Source organism: Polypterus senegalus, chromosome 8 (genome assembly GCF_016835505.1).
Source record: "Polypterus senegalus isolate Bchr_013 chromosome 8, ASM1683550v1, whole genome shotgun sequence".
In the NCBI taxonomy this organism is placed as follows: domain Eukaryota; kingdom Metazoa; phylum Chordata; class Cladistia; order Polypteriformes; family Polypteridae; genus Polypterus; species Polypterus senegalus.
This window is the reverse complement of record NC_053161.1, coordinates 16,406,200-16,421,841: the sequence shown is the minus strand read 5'-3', so window position 1 is coordinate 16,421,841 and position 15,642 is coordinate 16,406,200. Positions and strand designations below refer to the sequence as shown.

The 15,642-nt window shown below is 34.6% G+C and overlaps 1 protein-coding gene across 2 annotated transcripts in view; it reads right to left on the bottom strand.

Moving 5' to 3' along the window:
- Positions 1-15,642, bottom strand: part of tbxas1 (thromboxane A synthase 1 (platelet)) — a 306,119-nt gene that overhangs the window by 265,710 nt on the left and 24,767 nt on the right. For both annotated transcript variants that reach the window (XM_039760829.1, XM_039760828.1), the window contains exon 2: positions 4,429-4,634. In XM_039760829.1, coding sequence (XP_039616763.1) covers positions 4,429-4,517 — 89 coding nt within the window. In that variant the 5' untranslated portion in view covers positions 4,518-4,634. The remainder of the gene's footprint in view (positions 1-4,428; positions 4,635-15,642) is intronic.

Below are 15,642 nucleotides of genomic sequence, written 5' to 3'. Positions count from 1 at the left end.
ATATGGTCATAAGCTTTGGGTTATATTTTAATGAACTGCAGGACTTCAAGTTAGGCAGATGACAGAACAAGCAGTCTTGACAGCAATAGCCATTTAAGGTAGGTGAGCAAAAACTGGGGTAAATGTTTCCCCAGTCACTGGAAAAGTTATAGTAGCCTTAAGGAAAGTCCAGAAAGGGGCTGTATGGCTAGCTGGCCAATGTTTTGAATTGTTTTTTTTCCCATTTGAATTGTATGCATTAGTAATTTATGCTTATTTACTATTTTTTACGGTTGTTTAATATTATCATTATTTTTGTTTATATTCAGCAATGCCATACTGTTCTTCATCATTTTCCATGGCTACTACCATTTTCTGTTGATTGTTATTAATCATATGGTTGCCAGTCATATGGTTAGCCATTAGTGTGGTGCATGACATCACCACACATACATTAGTTTAAGACTGAGGTGATCAACAATCTGCTTCTAAGTTTTTGAATTCTCAAAATAAATCTCACTAATTCTCAATATAGACAGGGAAATGACAAGTAATAATGGTACTGTCACTGAAATTTCGAGCACCTTCACAGATTAGACATTAGCTCTGACTACTTACCATACTTTGAATACTACCTAAAGACTTCTCTCTTGTCTCCTCTTCTTAGATAACAATATTGTATCTTTTTGTACGTCATTTTCCACCATGCCCATAAAAAGAGCAACATGTAGTTATAATAGCTCTGAGCTTCAAAAGTCTACTCAGTCATGGAACAATCTTTTATCGACAGATGTGGAGGTTCTTGCCAAAATGTGCCCTATTTCATTTAAAGAAAACCTGATGCAACATTCCACAGAAAAAAGTGAATAGCAAAAGTCAAGCTTAGTAGTGATAGTCATAGTTTAGGGATGCTTTGCTATATTCGGACATTATAATAATGTTTCATTTATGTAGACCATATCCTAATCTCAAGGTCACTTTGCACGCACAAATTAAAAAAGTGGTACTGTACAAAGAAAGCCAAATTGTTTCACAATACATAGTATACATATTGTAAAAATAACATCAGAAATTTAAACACAAAAAAAGAATATAAACTGTCAAGTCTTATTAAAGAAATGATAACATTGGGTGAATAGATACATTTTAAAATTGTACTTTAAAGCAAAAAAAAACTTTTGCAGTTGTGGAGAGATTATGGAATAGTATTCCACAGTCTGGGAGCACCCACACTAGTCAGTTTTGTATGAGGAAAAGTGAGAAGTCCAGTATCAGGAGATCAGAGTGAAAGTGCTGATATATAAGGCTGAAGAAGAGCAGAAGGATAAGAAGGGTAAAGACCATGAAGTGGTTTGAGTGCAAATGTTAGGAGTAAATTTATCACAAATGATTAGAGGAAGCCAGTGAAGCTGGAAAAGAACAGGTGTGATATGTGTGAAATTCTTGGTATGGGTTAGTAGCCTGACTGCTGGGTTCTGGAAATTATTAAAAGATAAGACAGGTAGACCAATATATAATGAATCACAGTGATCCAGACATAGGGTAATAAAAGCAAGAATTAGGATCTTTGCATTATGGAAATGAAGATAGGTAATTATTACGTAGGTGATAGAACGTGGTCTTAGTTAGAGGTAATATGTACCTGGAAAGACATTGTGGAATCAAAAATAACACAAAGATTATGAACCATATCAGAAAGAGTAATTGTAGTACTATCCAAAGAGAGTTAAAAAAACACTGACCTTTAAAAGAGCAGCTTTGGACCCTATTAACATGATCTAAGTCTTATCCTTATTTAACTTAATAAAGTTAAATTACCTTCCATATAGTGCTTAATGTCCTTGAAGCAATTTATCAAAGTAGATGGTGAAAAGAGAATAGTAGGATAGGTGCTTAGACATATTTGGGCGTCGTCTGCATTCAAATTAAATTGCAAACTATGATGACAAATCATAGTGCCCAGGGAAAGCAAGTAAACAAAAGAGGACCTAAAACAAAGCTTGTGGAATGCCTTAAGAAACCAGAGCAGACTTGTGTATTCCAATAGAAATGAAATGTATCCTGTCAGTAAGGTAGGATTTGAACCAGGCTACAGCAATACCACATCTTCCAGGGAGGGACTGAAGATGGGAGAGTAGAATGCTATGTTTAACCATATCAAAAGCAGCACTAGAGGAGCAGAATACTGAAAAATCTAGAGTTACCAGAGTAGAGGAGGTCATTTACAACTCTAAGAAGAGCAGTTTCTGTATTGTAAAGGATGCAAAAGCCTGACCTGAAAGGCTCATATAGATTTTTTTTTTTGAGAATAGGAGTAATAATGGCAGTTTTTTGGCTAGTACCAGCCAAAATGTCAGATGAATCAGAATCAGAACTAACTTTATTGGCCAGCTACACATACAAGGACAATGCAGAATACAAAGAATAAATATATGAAGATAAAATATAAAATGATAAAATATGATGCAGCATACAAGGGCAATAGAAAAGATAAACAGTAGGATTAAAATGTCCACTCAATCTAGTTTGCAGGTATGCATAGATACTGAGTAGAAGCTCAGACTTGATTAGTCAGAATAACTTTTTTATTAACTTTCAGTGCACATCCAAAAAAAAAAAACTGTTTAGGTGACATGTTGTCTTAGCTTTCACTACATAAGGAAATTTGCTGGAGGGAAGTCTTTAGAATACTTGACACCCTGGGATAGTCGGATCAGCAATGATCTTTGTGGCCCACTTTCTTACCCTGGACTTCTATCGGACTTGATTGATGATTTTGGTGAGCAATAAACCAACATTATCCAGTTATTCCAATTTTCTTTGTTTTATAGCTAAATGTAAAAGAAGTAACCTCTTAAAGGATAATAACTGTTATTGACAGTATGCATGTAATACAATAGCAGGAAAGTCCCCTTACAAGGCATGCTGGGCTTCATTAAGTATTTGTAGCCTGGAGAGGAAAGCATATTCAGGTCATTAAACTGATAACAAGTTCCACAGTGAAAAAAAAAAGTTGAGTTTATTTTCAGTAATTTGTGGAATAACACAGCTTTGTTCCATACCAATTTAAAAGGCCATACCAACCTTATCAGTTTGAGTAATAAAGTCAGCTTTAGATAGTTGTTGCAGCAAGTGAATATTAGTGTTGATCCAAACTTTTATTGGACCACAATGAAGGAATGCAGCCATCAGGAACACTGTTTACACTTTAAATCAGCACCTTGAACTGCATTGAATATATTGTGGGTAAGATGCTATACCCAGAACAAGGCAGATTTTGTAAGCTTCAGAAGAAAGCCGACCAGAATAGTTCAGATGCAGATTATATTGCAGTTCAGTTTGGATTATTTATAGGTAAATATCATCACAGTGTAATTACTGAATTTGCTGGAGGAAATAAAAACGTAGCACCAAATCAAATTCACAAATAAATCCCACAGAAGTAGGCTTCCAATACAAGCTTAAGAAAACCATTTTGAATTTACTATTCAATACAGAGCCAAGTAATGACGACATTAGCCAACGAGCCACAAAATCCACCATAACAGAATGTTGAGTGTGGGAAGGCAATGAAAACATAATTTTGTCTTTCCATAACAAACCATGCAAGCAAGAAAGTGTAGACTTACTTACTCAGTGAAAGCAAAAAGTTGGAATGGGTTAGGCTAGCAAAAATTAACTACTATAATGGGCAAGGACATATTGGTACCACCGAAAGAACCATGAACTTGTTACTATACCAGAGAATTTCTCAGGAGAAAATAAGCCTTCTATCTGTGAGTTGCAGATGAAGTTTAGCTGTATCACATAGCAAAACAACACAAGCATGTATACATTGAAATAACTGAAGAAAAAGTAATATTGTGTTTTAAAATGAAAAAGTGAAGTTGTGATGAGTATGAAAGTCCACACATGTCACTGACTTATGATAGCTGGGCAAGAAGGAGTATGACAAACCTCTTTACACTGCTATGAAAGATTTAAATATAAATAAAAGAAACATATAACTACAAAAAGCAGCATAACCAGTTAGGTCAAAGACAATTAATTTTTCACATTTAGGCACTGTGTAATTGCTTTTAACTTTTTAAATAAATAAAATAAATGAGAATCACGTTTCAGTCCTATTTATTTACTTAGAATAAAATTTACTCAGTTTTTTACCTGAAGATCTGATAGAATTTACTGTAAGAAAATAGTCAGTAAAGTGAAAACATTAACAGAGAAATGTACATGCTTGTAAGTTACTCAGTTTTGTTACAAAATAATGTACAGTGCATACTGATTAAATGCAGTAAAGCACCAAATATTAATACTGCAAATTACAATTTACAATTTTTAAAAGGCACAAAAGAAATAAATATGCATATTTTTATGCATTAAATTAAGGAGTAAAAAGAAGAATATAAAAATAATTGCTCTCATTGCAAGCATACATACAGTACCTACCAGTAAAGAAGAGCTACAAAGACCAGAAGCAAAGCAATGAAGATAGTTTTGCTGTTGGATTCGATTGGCAATTGTGTCAGAAAATCCATACTTATTTTTTATCTTCAGTAAATGCAATCAACACATACACACACACAAAATAAGCTTTATACAGCGTTTTTCTGTTTTCTGCTGGACAAGCTGGGTGAATGCTCTTGGAAGATGTGCTAGAAAAAGAAAGATATGAAAAGAAAATTGTAGGCAAGTACTTGAAATCAGTAAGCATAACATAATTTATCTGAACAGCAAGCATTACAAAAAACTCTCATTTCTATGTTCTTTCAAGTGCAAAACTATGACATATCTTTTGTGAGAAACAACATGCTTCTGGATACACACCATAAGAATTATTTATATCGGGACACTATGCCATAATTTGTTTGATAACTGTAATTTTGTCCCAAGCACTTATCTTTAAATTGCCACTATGTACTGAAAGACATTGGAATCATTAGATCATGAAGGGTCAGACAAATGAAAGAGGAAGATTTAGCTAACCAGAAGAAAATGATGGATTAACAAATAGCTAAGGCGTCCCAAAAACCATCCAGATCACTGAAAGAATTCCACCAGATAAACTTTTCTCATTTCTTTGTGAATCCTAAAGATATGGATTAGGTCCCTGTTTAGCCATCTCTGTTTAAAAATAAAGAAGCTGAATTTTTTATTCTGCCAGAAAATGACATGGATTTTAGTCCAGTAACAAACACGGTTGCTCTTCTTCATGTAGCCTCAAGAGCCGCTATGTTTTTTTTTCTTTGAATAAGGTGACCAAAACTGCACATAGAACTCCAGATGCCTCACTAGTGCATTACACAGTGGAAGCCTTGATTTATATTTAACCATTCTATCTTATAACAACATTTATTTGCTTATTTCTTTACTTCTGTTAAGTGTCTGGAGAATGATAATGTTATATTAAATAAAAATCTGTTAGTCTCTTTGTTTTTGTTGTATCTGCTTTCAGAGAAAAGACAGAGATATTTCTTTTTCATTAAGGATCAGGAAATGAAAGCCAAGTCAGAATGTTTAAAACCAAAAAGTCAATCCTACCTTATTAAAGTCTACTACAGAAACAAAGGACAAGTCAAAAAGAAACAGCAAGAAACCTGAAAACCAGGTCAAAAAAGCAAAATCAAAACACAACACAGGTAAAGTTATCCATGAGACCATGACAGGATGCTGGAGATATGCCAGGCCGTTTGACATTGCCATCATCTATAAACCATATAGATTTAAAAACTAAATAAAATGAAACCCTGTAACCACCTGCTGCTCATCAAAATATATTGGCTATGAACTACCTAAATTGAAATGTTGAAATGGAAACACATCAAGTGTAGAACTAAATGGCTTTGAGCTGATAAAGGATAAGTCACAATATCACAGAAAGAATATGTAGATAACATGACTCAAACTCTATACTGCAAATCAGGTACCGAGGTGTTCATTGGTCAGTGTGAGGCAAAACTGAAAAGAAAAAAAAAATAGATTTTCTACATACATATCTTTTCATTTAGCACCAGAATTCTGTGCTTCTTTGAAACAGGACCATCTTACTACTGGATTGCTTTCCACAAAGTGGAAGGAGCATCTATAGGCTTCCTTCAAATCTAATGCATGTCTTTGTGGATGTTGGTAAAAAATCTTTTTTTTTTTTAAAGATTACTGTGGCTACCCTTAAATGGAGCAAAGGTACTTGACTTTTTCATACCTCTGCACTGGCATGTGGTAAATGGGAAGAGCTTTGACAAGAAGTGTAAAAAAAAAGAACACAACAGGAAGTACTCTTTTTAATACAGATGATGACCTACAAGTCCAATCATTAAACTGTTACGTTCAGTTTGCACATTCAAGGATGTAAAGAATACTGAAGGAACAATTGGTTTGGAAACTCAGCCAGAGACAGGCAGCACCCAGCATGAAAGGACAATTTCACATACCACGCCTAGCAAAGTCTCATTGTGTCTAATAAATCCTGTAAGGGTTTTTGAAAATTGTTTTATAGAGAAGATTGATAAAATTACAGATCATATCTCATCCTCTGTTTCTGATCCCCTTCTTTATTCCACCTGTTCTGTTATTTAATCAGTCTGAGCCCATCTCTCTGTCTTTATTAAAAGAAATTGTAATTAGCATGAAGCCTACAGCCTGCATCATCTCCTGTTGATATTATTCCTCCTCATCTCTTAAAAGAGACATTGGATATAATTGGTACAAGTATTCAGCATATTATAAACTCATGTTTACTTTCTGACACTATTCCGGCATGTTTTAAATATTAGGTGGTTTGGCCTTTGCTTAAAAAACAAGGTCTTGATATTAATTCTTTTGATAGTTCTCGGCCTTTTACAAATTGATCTTTTTGCCTACAATCCTAGAAAGAGTTTCTATTTCTCAGCAATTGACTACATGGCTTTTACAGCACTTCACAGCACATAATTTATCCTTTTGAAGGTGACAATCTTCTACATGCTGTTGACTTTAGTGATTATGTTATTTTAGTTATACTGGACCTCAAAGCTGCTTTTGACACTATTGACTATAACATAGTCTTTGATTACCTTGAGCACAGAGTAAGAATTCAGGGTAAAGCACTTCATTGTTTCTATTCATATTTGAAACATCATTTTTTCAATTAATATTGTTTATTTCTCCTCTTCTATTGTTGTCCCCTGTGGAGTTCCTCAGGGTTCCACTGTAGGACCTATGGATTTTTCTGTTTATATGCTTCTGTTGAGAGATATCATTTGACAATATAACATCACTTTTCATTGCTGTGCCAATGATACACAGCATTATCTCTCCTTAAACCCAAATGACATGAGTTTGCTCAAGATTCCCACTGATTGTCTTAAAGAAATAAAATGTTGGATAACTAATAGCTTTTTCCAGTTTAATGAAAAAAATCAGAGGTGCTTTAATTTCCATCTTAAAAACATATTGATTGTCAAATAAAAATTAGGAAAGATGTCACAATATGCTAAAACACAAACCAGAAATCTTGGGGTGATTTTTTGACGTAGACCTTAAATTAGATAAACAAATTAACTCTGTTGTTAAGAATAGTTTCTTCCAGATTATAACTATTGCAAAAATTCAGCCATCACACTCTTTTCAAGACTAAGAGACAGTTATCAATGCTTTGGTAGAATTCAGGCTAGATTATTGTAATTCTCAGTGTATAGGAATCTGTCAGTTGTTTATATCTTGCTTACAGTCAATACAAAAGGCAGCATCTAGACTTAATGATTGTAACTAAAAAGATGGATCACATTGCCCCAGTTGTGGTATCCCTTCATTGGTTCCTTGTCTGCTTATAGGATACACTTTCAAATTTTACAGTTTTTGTAAAGCAATAAATGGGCTGGCCCATTCTTATATTACTGATCTTCTTAACCTAAATTCTTTTTGTATATCATTAGGATCGTCCAGTCAGCTCCACTTTCCTGGTCTATGATCATGATTTAAAAAAAAGGGTGACTGTACATTTGTAATCACTTCACCAAGATTGTAGAACAGCTTACCTCATAGCATCAGATCTGTCCCTTCTGTTACTGTATTTAACTCTAAACTTACAACCCTTCCTTTTTCTTTATCTTCTAAAATTGTCTATTATGCTTTAAGTGTTCATCTTGATATACATTTTAAGTAGAGTATTTTTGATCTCATGATGCTCACATTAACGCATGCTCCATGTTAAATGCTGTAATGTGCACAAGTAACATGCAATATTAAGCTACTCAATGTTTACTTGGACCTATATGCTAATGTTGCATGCCTGTTCTTTTCACAATCCCTGGGCATATACAGCTTTTGGGAAAAAGATGACTAGACAGTGAGGAAAAGCCACTGGCAAATTCAAGTATAACTATGAAAATGAAATTAGCTTAAATTTAAGTGTTCTTTCCTTCTTTGAAACTTACTGTGATTCACATTCCAAGACAAGACTTGAAAATTGCCTCTTTGAAGCTTCCTCTTTTTTCTCTACGTATCTAAGATGTTATAGCGGTTCCTCACCTGCTCCATGTATCTTGACCAAGACTAGGGTGCTCCTACTAGAGTAAACCCCTCGTTTATCGCGGTTAATTCATTCCAGACTCTACCGCGATAAATGAATTTCCACAATGTAGGATTCTTTATTTATAGATCGAATATTTTCGAAGTTAGAGCATAGAAAACCTGTTTACGACCTTCTAAATACGTTTTTTAACATTATTAGAGCCATCTGGACATGAAATAACACCCTTTAGTCAAAAGTTTAAATTGTGCTCCATGACAAGACAGAGATGACAGTTCCATCCCACAATTAAAATAATGCAAACATAGCTTCCTCTTCAAAGGAGTGCACATCAGGAGCAGAGAATGTCAGAGAAAGAGAGAGAGACAGAGAGACAGACAGCGAAAAGCAAACAATCAAAAATCAATAGGGCTGTTCAGGCTTTTAAGTATGCGAAGCACCGCCGGAGAAAACAGCTGCAAGGAAGGGAGCAATGTGAAGGTAGTCTTTCAGCATTTTTTAGAGGAGCGTCCGTATCCTCTAGGCCAGTGTTTGAATAGCCCCTCTGCTCACACCCCCTCCATCAGGAGCAGAGAATGTCAGAGAGAGTGAGAGAGAGAGAGAAAAAGCAAACAATCAAAAATCAATACATGCTGTTCGGGCTTTCAAGTATGGGAAGCACATCATACTGTATATCATTGAGGAGTTTTATTTATTATGTAATATGTGCTCAGATTGGGTAGCTTCTCAGCCATCTGCCAATAACGTCCCTTGTATAAAATCAACTGGGCAAACCAAATGAGGAAGCATGTGCCATAAATTAAAAGATCCATTGTCCGCAGAAATCTGCAAACCAGCGAAAAATCCGTGATATATATTTAGATATGCTTGCATTTAAAATCTGCAATGGAGTGAAGCCACGAAAGTTGAAGCGCGATATAGCGAGGGATCACTGTACTTTATACTGAAAAGAAATTAAAGTACTTAACAAATGTATTTGTGTAAAAAAAATGTGTGGAATATAATGGGAGCTTTAGAAATAAAGTGCTTATCACGTACTTTCTAAAAAGGCATAAATCTGATGCTAAATGGAGGGAATCACACAACCCTAGGTTATAGAAGCTGGGAAACAAAAGAAATTGCTACAGTAGACCACTTCAACAACTATCATTATTATATCATGGATACACTGAGGTGTACCACCTTTAGGAATATAAAAACAATGCATTTTAAAGATATTTGCTTTCTAAAAATGTATTCCTTTGATATTCTAAAAGATTCTCTTCACAATCGTTAACACTTCTACAGAAATTCCTATAGCTAATGATCTATATATGTTTAAGTAAAGAATTTGGGTTCATTTTGGTTTGCACCGTGTTAAAGTAAAAAAAAAAAAAAAGAGTCTATTAAAATCAAGTACTCTGTTGATAGGAAGGATGAATCATATTCAATTTAGAACTATCCATACATAGAACCTGAAGTAATCAATGAGAGGGCAGATAAGCAAAAAACAGCTAAAATATCTCATCACATTTGGCAGCAATGTTTGCAGGCCCTTTGGGATGCTTTGTTTTCTCCTGTTATCACTACTGCAGTGGTTCTCAATCTGTGGCGGGCCCCCTAGGGGGGCGCAAAAGTAACAAAAAAGGGGGCGCAAAGATGTGAAAAAAGAAAGCAAGAATCGAAAATATGAAAAATACATCTATTGAAACCAAAACAAATTAACTTAAACTACATTTTGATACTAGAAAAATAAATCTAGAGTTAGATAAATGTCAATAAAAGTTAAGTAGGTATAATAAAATATGCATCTATGATATTATATACATTAAAAAAGAACAAATTGGTATTAGTGAGCTTTCAAAAAAACGTTAGGGAGGCGCGATTAAAACTGTTATGAAAACTCGGGTCGCAAATACTTAAAGGTTGAGAAACGCTGCACTACTGGATATATTCTCCAAATATCAATTAACAAGGGACTTTTATAAGTATTTTGCTTGTGCATGAAAGTTTATAATTTATTGTGAAAGTAGTACACTATTGGTCTACATTTACCTCATGGCAACATATATTTACATAGGACTAACAATTTTAAACATTCATTTGTATTGCAACAGTTTACTCTTCTCAATCGGCCTGAGATGGGAGTACTGGGAAACTCCAGGGGGTAACAGTGAGATATTTTCTGCTTTCTTTTTGGGAGAGAGTTCATTTCTGGCACCCATATGTGGATAAACGCTTCTTATTTCAGCTAGGGGCATTACTGCTGCAGGAGGGTCCTAGCTTTGTCAACTAGGTATTTAATTTATTGATTCAATATTACTATTTACTTATGTAAACATTTACAATTTTTGCAATTTTAACAGAAGGAGACCTGTTCTGTTGACTGGGATAGATATTACTTTTACTTTGACATATTTGGTTTTTGGTGGAAAAAAATACATCCCGACTTTCTTTTACAAAACCATTGTCTTGGTTCATTACCCTTCTTAAAAGGGACATGTAAAGTATAGTGAAAGCTGTCATTTGCAAGTAACATTTTCAAGTTCTGCCAGTGTGTGACTAACTGAAGGCACAATTGAGTATATAACAGATTGCGATGTACAGCCAGCACCCTTACCCGGCTGGGACACCTTTAAAACTGAAGGACTGGGGGAGAGAGCATACACATGGCATCCATCCATCCATCCATTTTCTAACCCGCTGAATCCGAATACAGGGTCACGGGGGTCTGCTGGAGCCAATCCCAGCCAACACAGGGCACAAGGCAGGAACCAATCCTGGGCAGGGTGCCAACCCACCGCAGGACACACACAAACACACCCACACACCAAGCACACACTAGGTCCAATTTAGAATCGCCAATCCACCTAACCTGCATGTCTTTGGATTGTGGGAGGAAACCGGAGCGCCGGAGGAAACCCACGCAGACACGGGAGAACATGCAAACTCCGCAGGGAGGACCCAGGAAGCGAACCCGGGTCTCCTAACTGCGAGGCAGCAGCGCTACCACTGCGCCACCGTGCCGCCCCACATGGCATTATCTCCCCTAAATCACTAGGTGGCAGCCCCCCGGGGTTGCTACAGCACCATGTATGTCCACAGGGCATGCTTGGAATTTGAAGTTTGTGGACTCAGCCCTGTTGGGTTCGGGGAATGCTTCCAGCAGGTGCTACAGGGACAGGGGGTCCCTACTTTGTCAGGCTCCCACCTCATCCAAAAGTGCTTCCAAACCATGCTTACGGGACACCAGAAGTACTTCCAGGTATCACATAAAAGAAGCTTGTTGCTGCAGCTCCAGGAACCAAATACAGGAGGAAGGAGACCAAGCTTGCTGGGACGAGTGATGGAGGCAGTGGTAGAGAGAGGAAGAGGAGAAAGAGTTGCTGTGTGCAGCTTTAATATTGTGCCTTTGTACTGAGCTGTGGAAAACACTTCTTTAAGGAAGAGTTTCCCACCAAACGAAAAAAAAGTCTATGTGTTAATGAACTGGTGCCTGTGTCTGTCTGTGTCAGGTTTGGGGCGCTGAAGCGTGCCCTTCTAGCCACACGATTTATAATTAATAAGTGATTATAATAAAATTATTATGTTTTGTTTATTTCAAACACTTTTAGATTAAAATTTATTTAAGATCTTTTAGAGAGGAACCCAATTTTGTTCTCAGATTTAACATTTAACTATTACTGATCTAACAAGTGGTCAGACAGAACAGGGGAACATTTTCTGTCATAAAAACAGTTATTCTGTTATATGTTAAACCTGTTGTTTGTAACATTTAAAACATTTTCAATTATAATTTACAGATATTTATAAATATTTACAAGTATAAAATTCCAGTTTATTAATCAAGTTTGCATCAGTATTCAAGTCAATTAAACTATGGCTGAGATTTTGAAAAGAAAGATTCAAAATAAAGATGAAAGAGTGTGCCAAGTCAGAAATCTGAATATAAAGAACATGTTTGAGGAAATGTACAAAAATGTTTCAAAATCACCAGATATCTTCAATATCCGACACAAATAAACACTAAACAAAATTGGAAAATCATTAAACTATAGTCTAACAAATATTCCACAATAAAAAGGTTAAAAACATGTTAATCCAAAATTGAAGAGAAACCTGGAAAAGTAAAACCATACTCCCACATTTAATACACTACTAAACCAAACCCAAGACTAACTAAAACTATTTAGGAAGGTTTGACTTAATTTTCTATGATTTTGTTTCATGCAAACCACCATGTATATTTAATTTCATACTGTCTATGAAAAAACTGCTTATCTTCATTTATAATCCAGCAGGTTTATTTGTACTATGTTTCTATCTGCAGACTAATTGATGAACCATAATTTTTCAGCTCACAATAAATCTCATTATAATAAATTGGCATTATTTTTAACCAGCAAGGAGACTGAAAGACTACTGTGTATATTTGTCCTACAAATGTATGTACAAAACACAGATAGTGAATGAAAACATAGTAATAGATGGTTTTGGCAAACCAAAATGATTATACTGTAGAGTAGTTGAGTAGTATGTTTTGACCACTAGGAGGAGCTGCACAGCCTACTAAGGAAACCTGTTACAGAAAAGACTAAATTTCAAAATAAACTATTCTTGGAAGCACAGTTGTTTACAGCATGTGTTAAGGACAGGGTAACCAATAAGTATAACATTTTATTCAATTTGTTTGAAGAAAAGAAAATCAAAATAGGCTAGAAAAGTAAAACTTATTAATTTTGTTCTGCCTAACCATTCTCAAAACATTTGGAAGTACAGGTAATATCTAGTGTAAAGAAATATATTGAAGAATATCACTTTGCTTATACTGTACATTTTTTCAATGGTTACATTTCTCCCTGAGTCAAATAAAGTACTATTTGAGTGACTAAGCTATGCTATGATTACTTTTAGAACAAAAAAAGAGGAAAAAAAGGTACAAAACTCCAGGTAGCTTACTTTTTCTATTACCAATTTCCTATATGATATCATAAATGTGATACTACATAAACTGTGTGTGCAAAGTGCAGAATGACTTTTTAATTAATGTTTAATGTGTAACAAAATATTTATAATTTTGTTTTAGTAATACAATGTTGGCAGTACAGAAGATCAATTAATATTGCCTGAATCACTTTGGTCTCTATATTTAATAAGTTTTGAACTCATAAATAACCTTCTTACAAAAATATATGTTGTATAAGATAGGATATTTATTTTCTACTTAGTAAAATAATAGTTAAAATATTATTATTTATTTATGTTACATTGTTCACTATTCCCTTTTATTATGCATTTTCCCTTTTAATTTTATTGGTTTATTGAACATAAACCTTATCAGCTTAAAAGTACAAACAAGATTTTACCACATAGTGGGTTTTGGAAATGGCAGATATGCTGCAGCACCAAAAAAAATACTGATATTCTCAACACTGGTACTATTGAATTTTGGCCCTCCAAAAAACTTCCATACTCAAACCCTCTGCATGCTTAAATGCACATGGACAAGCCAACAGCAAGTGTATTGTGAAGATTCAGCAAAATGTGAAAGATAGCACAAGAGAGATTGCGTCCTAACCGCAAAAGCAATATTCACCAACCCTTTATTCTATGGTGGCCACACGAAACGGCTTGCTGAGCACTGTGTATTAAAAAAATGTTCTCATACAAGCTAAGTATAAAATTATTATGTGTCATTGCTTTTTGTTATTGTAGTGATTCTGTCATCATTGTGGCTTTGAGGCAGATCTGTCAGCAGAACAACCTTCAACAGCTCTATTTCCAGGAATTAACCCAGCTGAACACAATCATGTAAATTCTAGTGTAATCAAAAAGAGATAGGATACTATTTTCATATTTAAACATGCAAAGGATGAGGATATGTCTGTATTTTCTTATCCTGATGCAATATTTTTTGACATTTTACGTTGACTTCATTAGTTAAAAAATACAAATTTGAAATTTTGAAACATAACACCAAATTATACCAATTTTAGAAAAAAAGTTAGAACAGCCGCTTAGTAAATTTGATTGTTAACTGATTTATTATTAACTAGCAAAATACCCGTGCTTCACAGCGGAGAAGTAGTGTGTTAAAGAAGTAATGAAGAAAAGGAAACATTTTAATAATAACGTAACATGATTGACAATGTAATTGCTTTGTCATTGTCATGAGTGTTGCTGGCATATATATATATATATATATATATATATATATATATATATATATATATATATATACACACACACACACACACACACACACATCTCTATATATATCTATACTAATAAAAGGCAAAGCCCTCACTGACTCACTGACTGACTGACTCACTAACTCATTCTCCAACTTCCCATGTAGGTAGAAGGGTGAATTTTGGCAGGCTCATTCCTTACAGCTTACTTACAAACGTTAGGCAGGTTTCATTTCGAAATTCTACACGTAATGGTCATAACTGGAACCTATTTTTTCATCCATATACTGTAATAGACTGCAACACGATGGCCGTGGGGAGCGGAGATGCGTCTTGCGTCTCACATCATCATGCCTCCCACGTAATTATATATATATATATATATATATATATATATATATATATATATATATTTATATATATATATGAATGACCTCCAAAGAGCGCAGACACTTTTGATCATGTGAATGTGTCTGCAAAAAGTGGTGTCTCCTGCCCTGCAAAAATACTATTAAAGTCAAGCAGCCGGCATGTGCGCATAGCTGTGACGAATTTGGACGTTCACATAGAAAATGTAATTTCCATACCACAGCCGTCGTGAAGCGCCTTTCAAAAGGGATCAACTACTGAGAGATGATCCATATACATTTTAGCTGCTGTTAGTACTACTTACCTGTTGTGTTATACCGTCTTTGAAATGTAGTTTACCCGAAACCACTCCAGTAGTGCTCAATGTATCGTAACGTTACGTAAACTTTAATGTTTTACTGTTTAATAACTTATAGATTACATTTTTTTTCCCTTGCACTCAATGACCAAAATTATACACACACATATAGACACATACATATATATATATATATATATATATATATATATATATATACACATAAATATATCTGTGTGTGTGTTTATATATATATATACATATATAATTTGTGTGTGTGTATGAATGTGTGTGTGTATATATATGCATATATAATT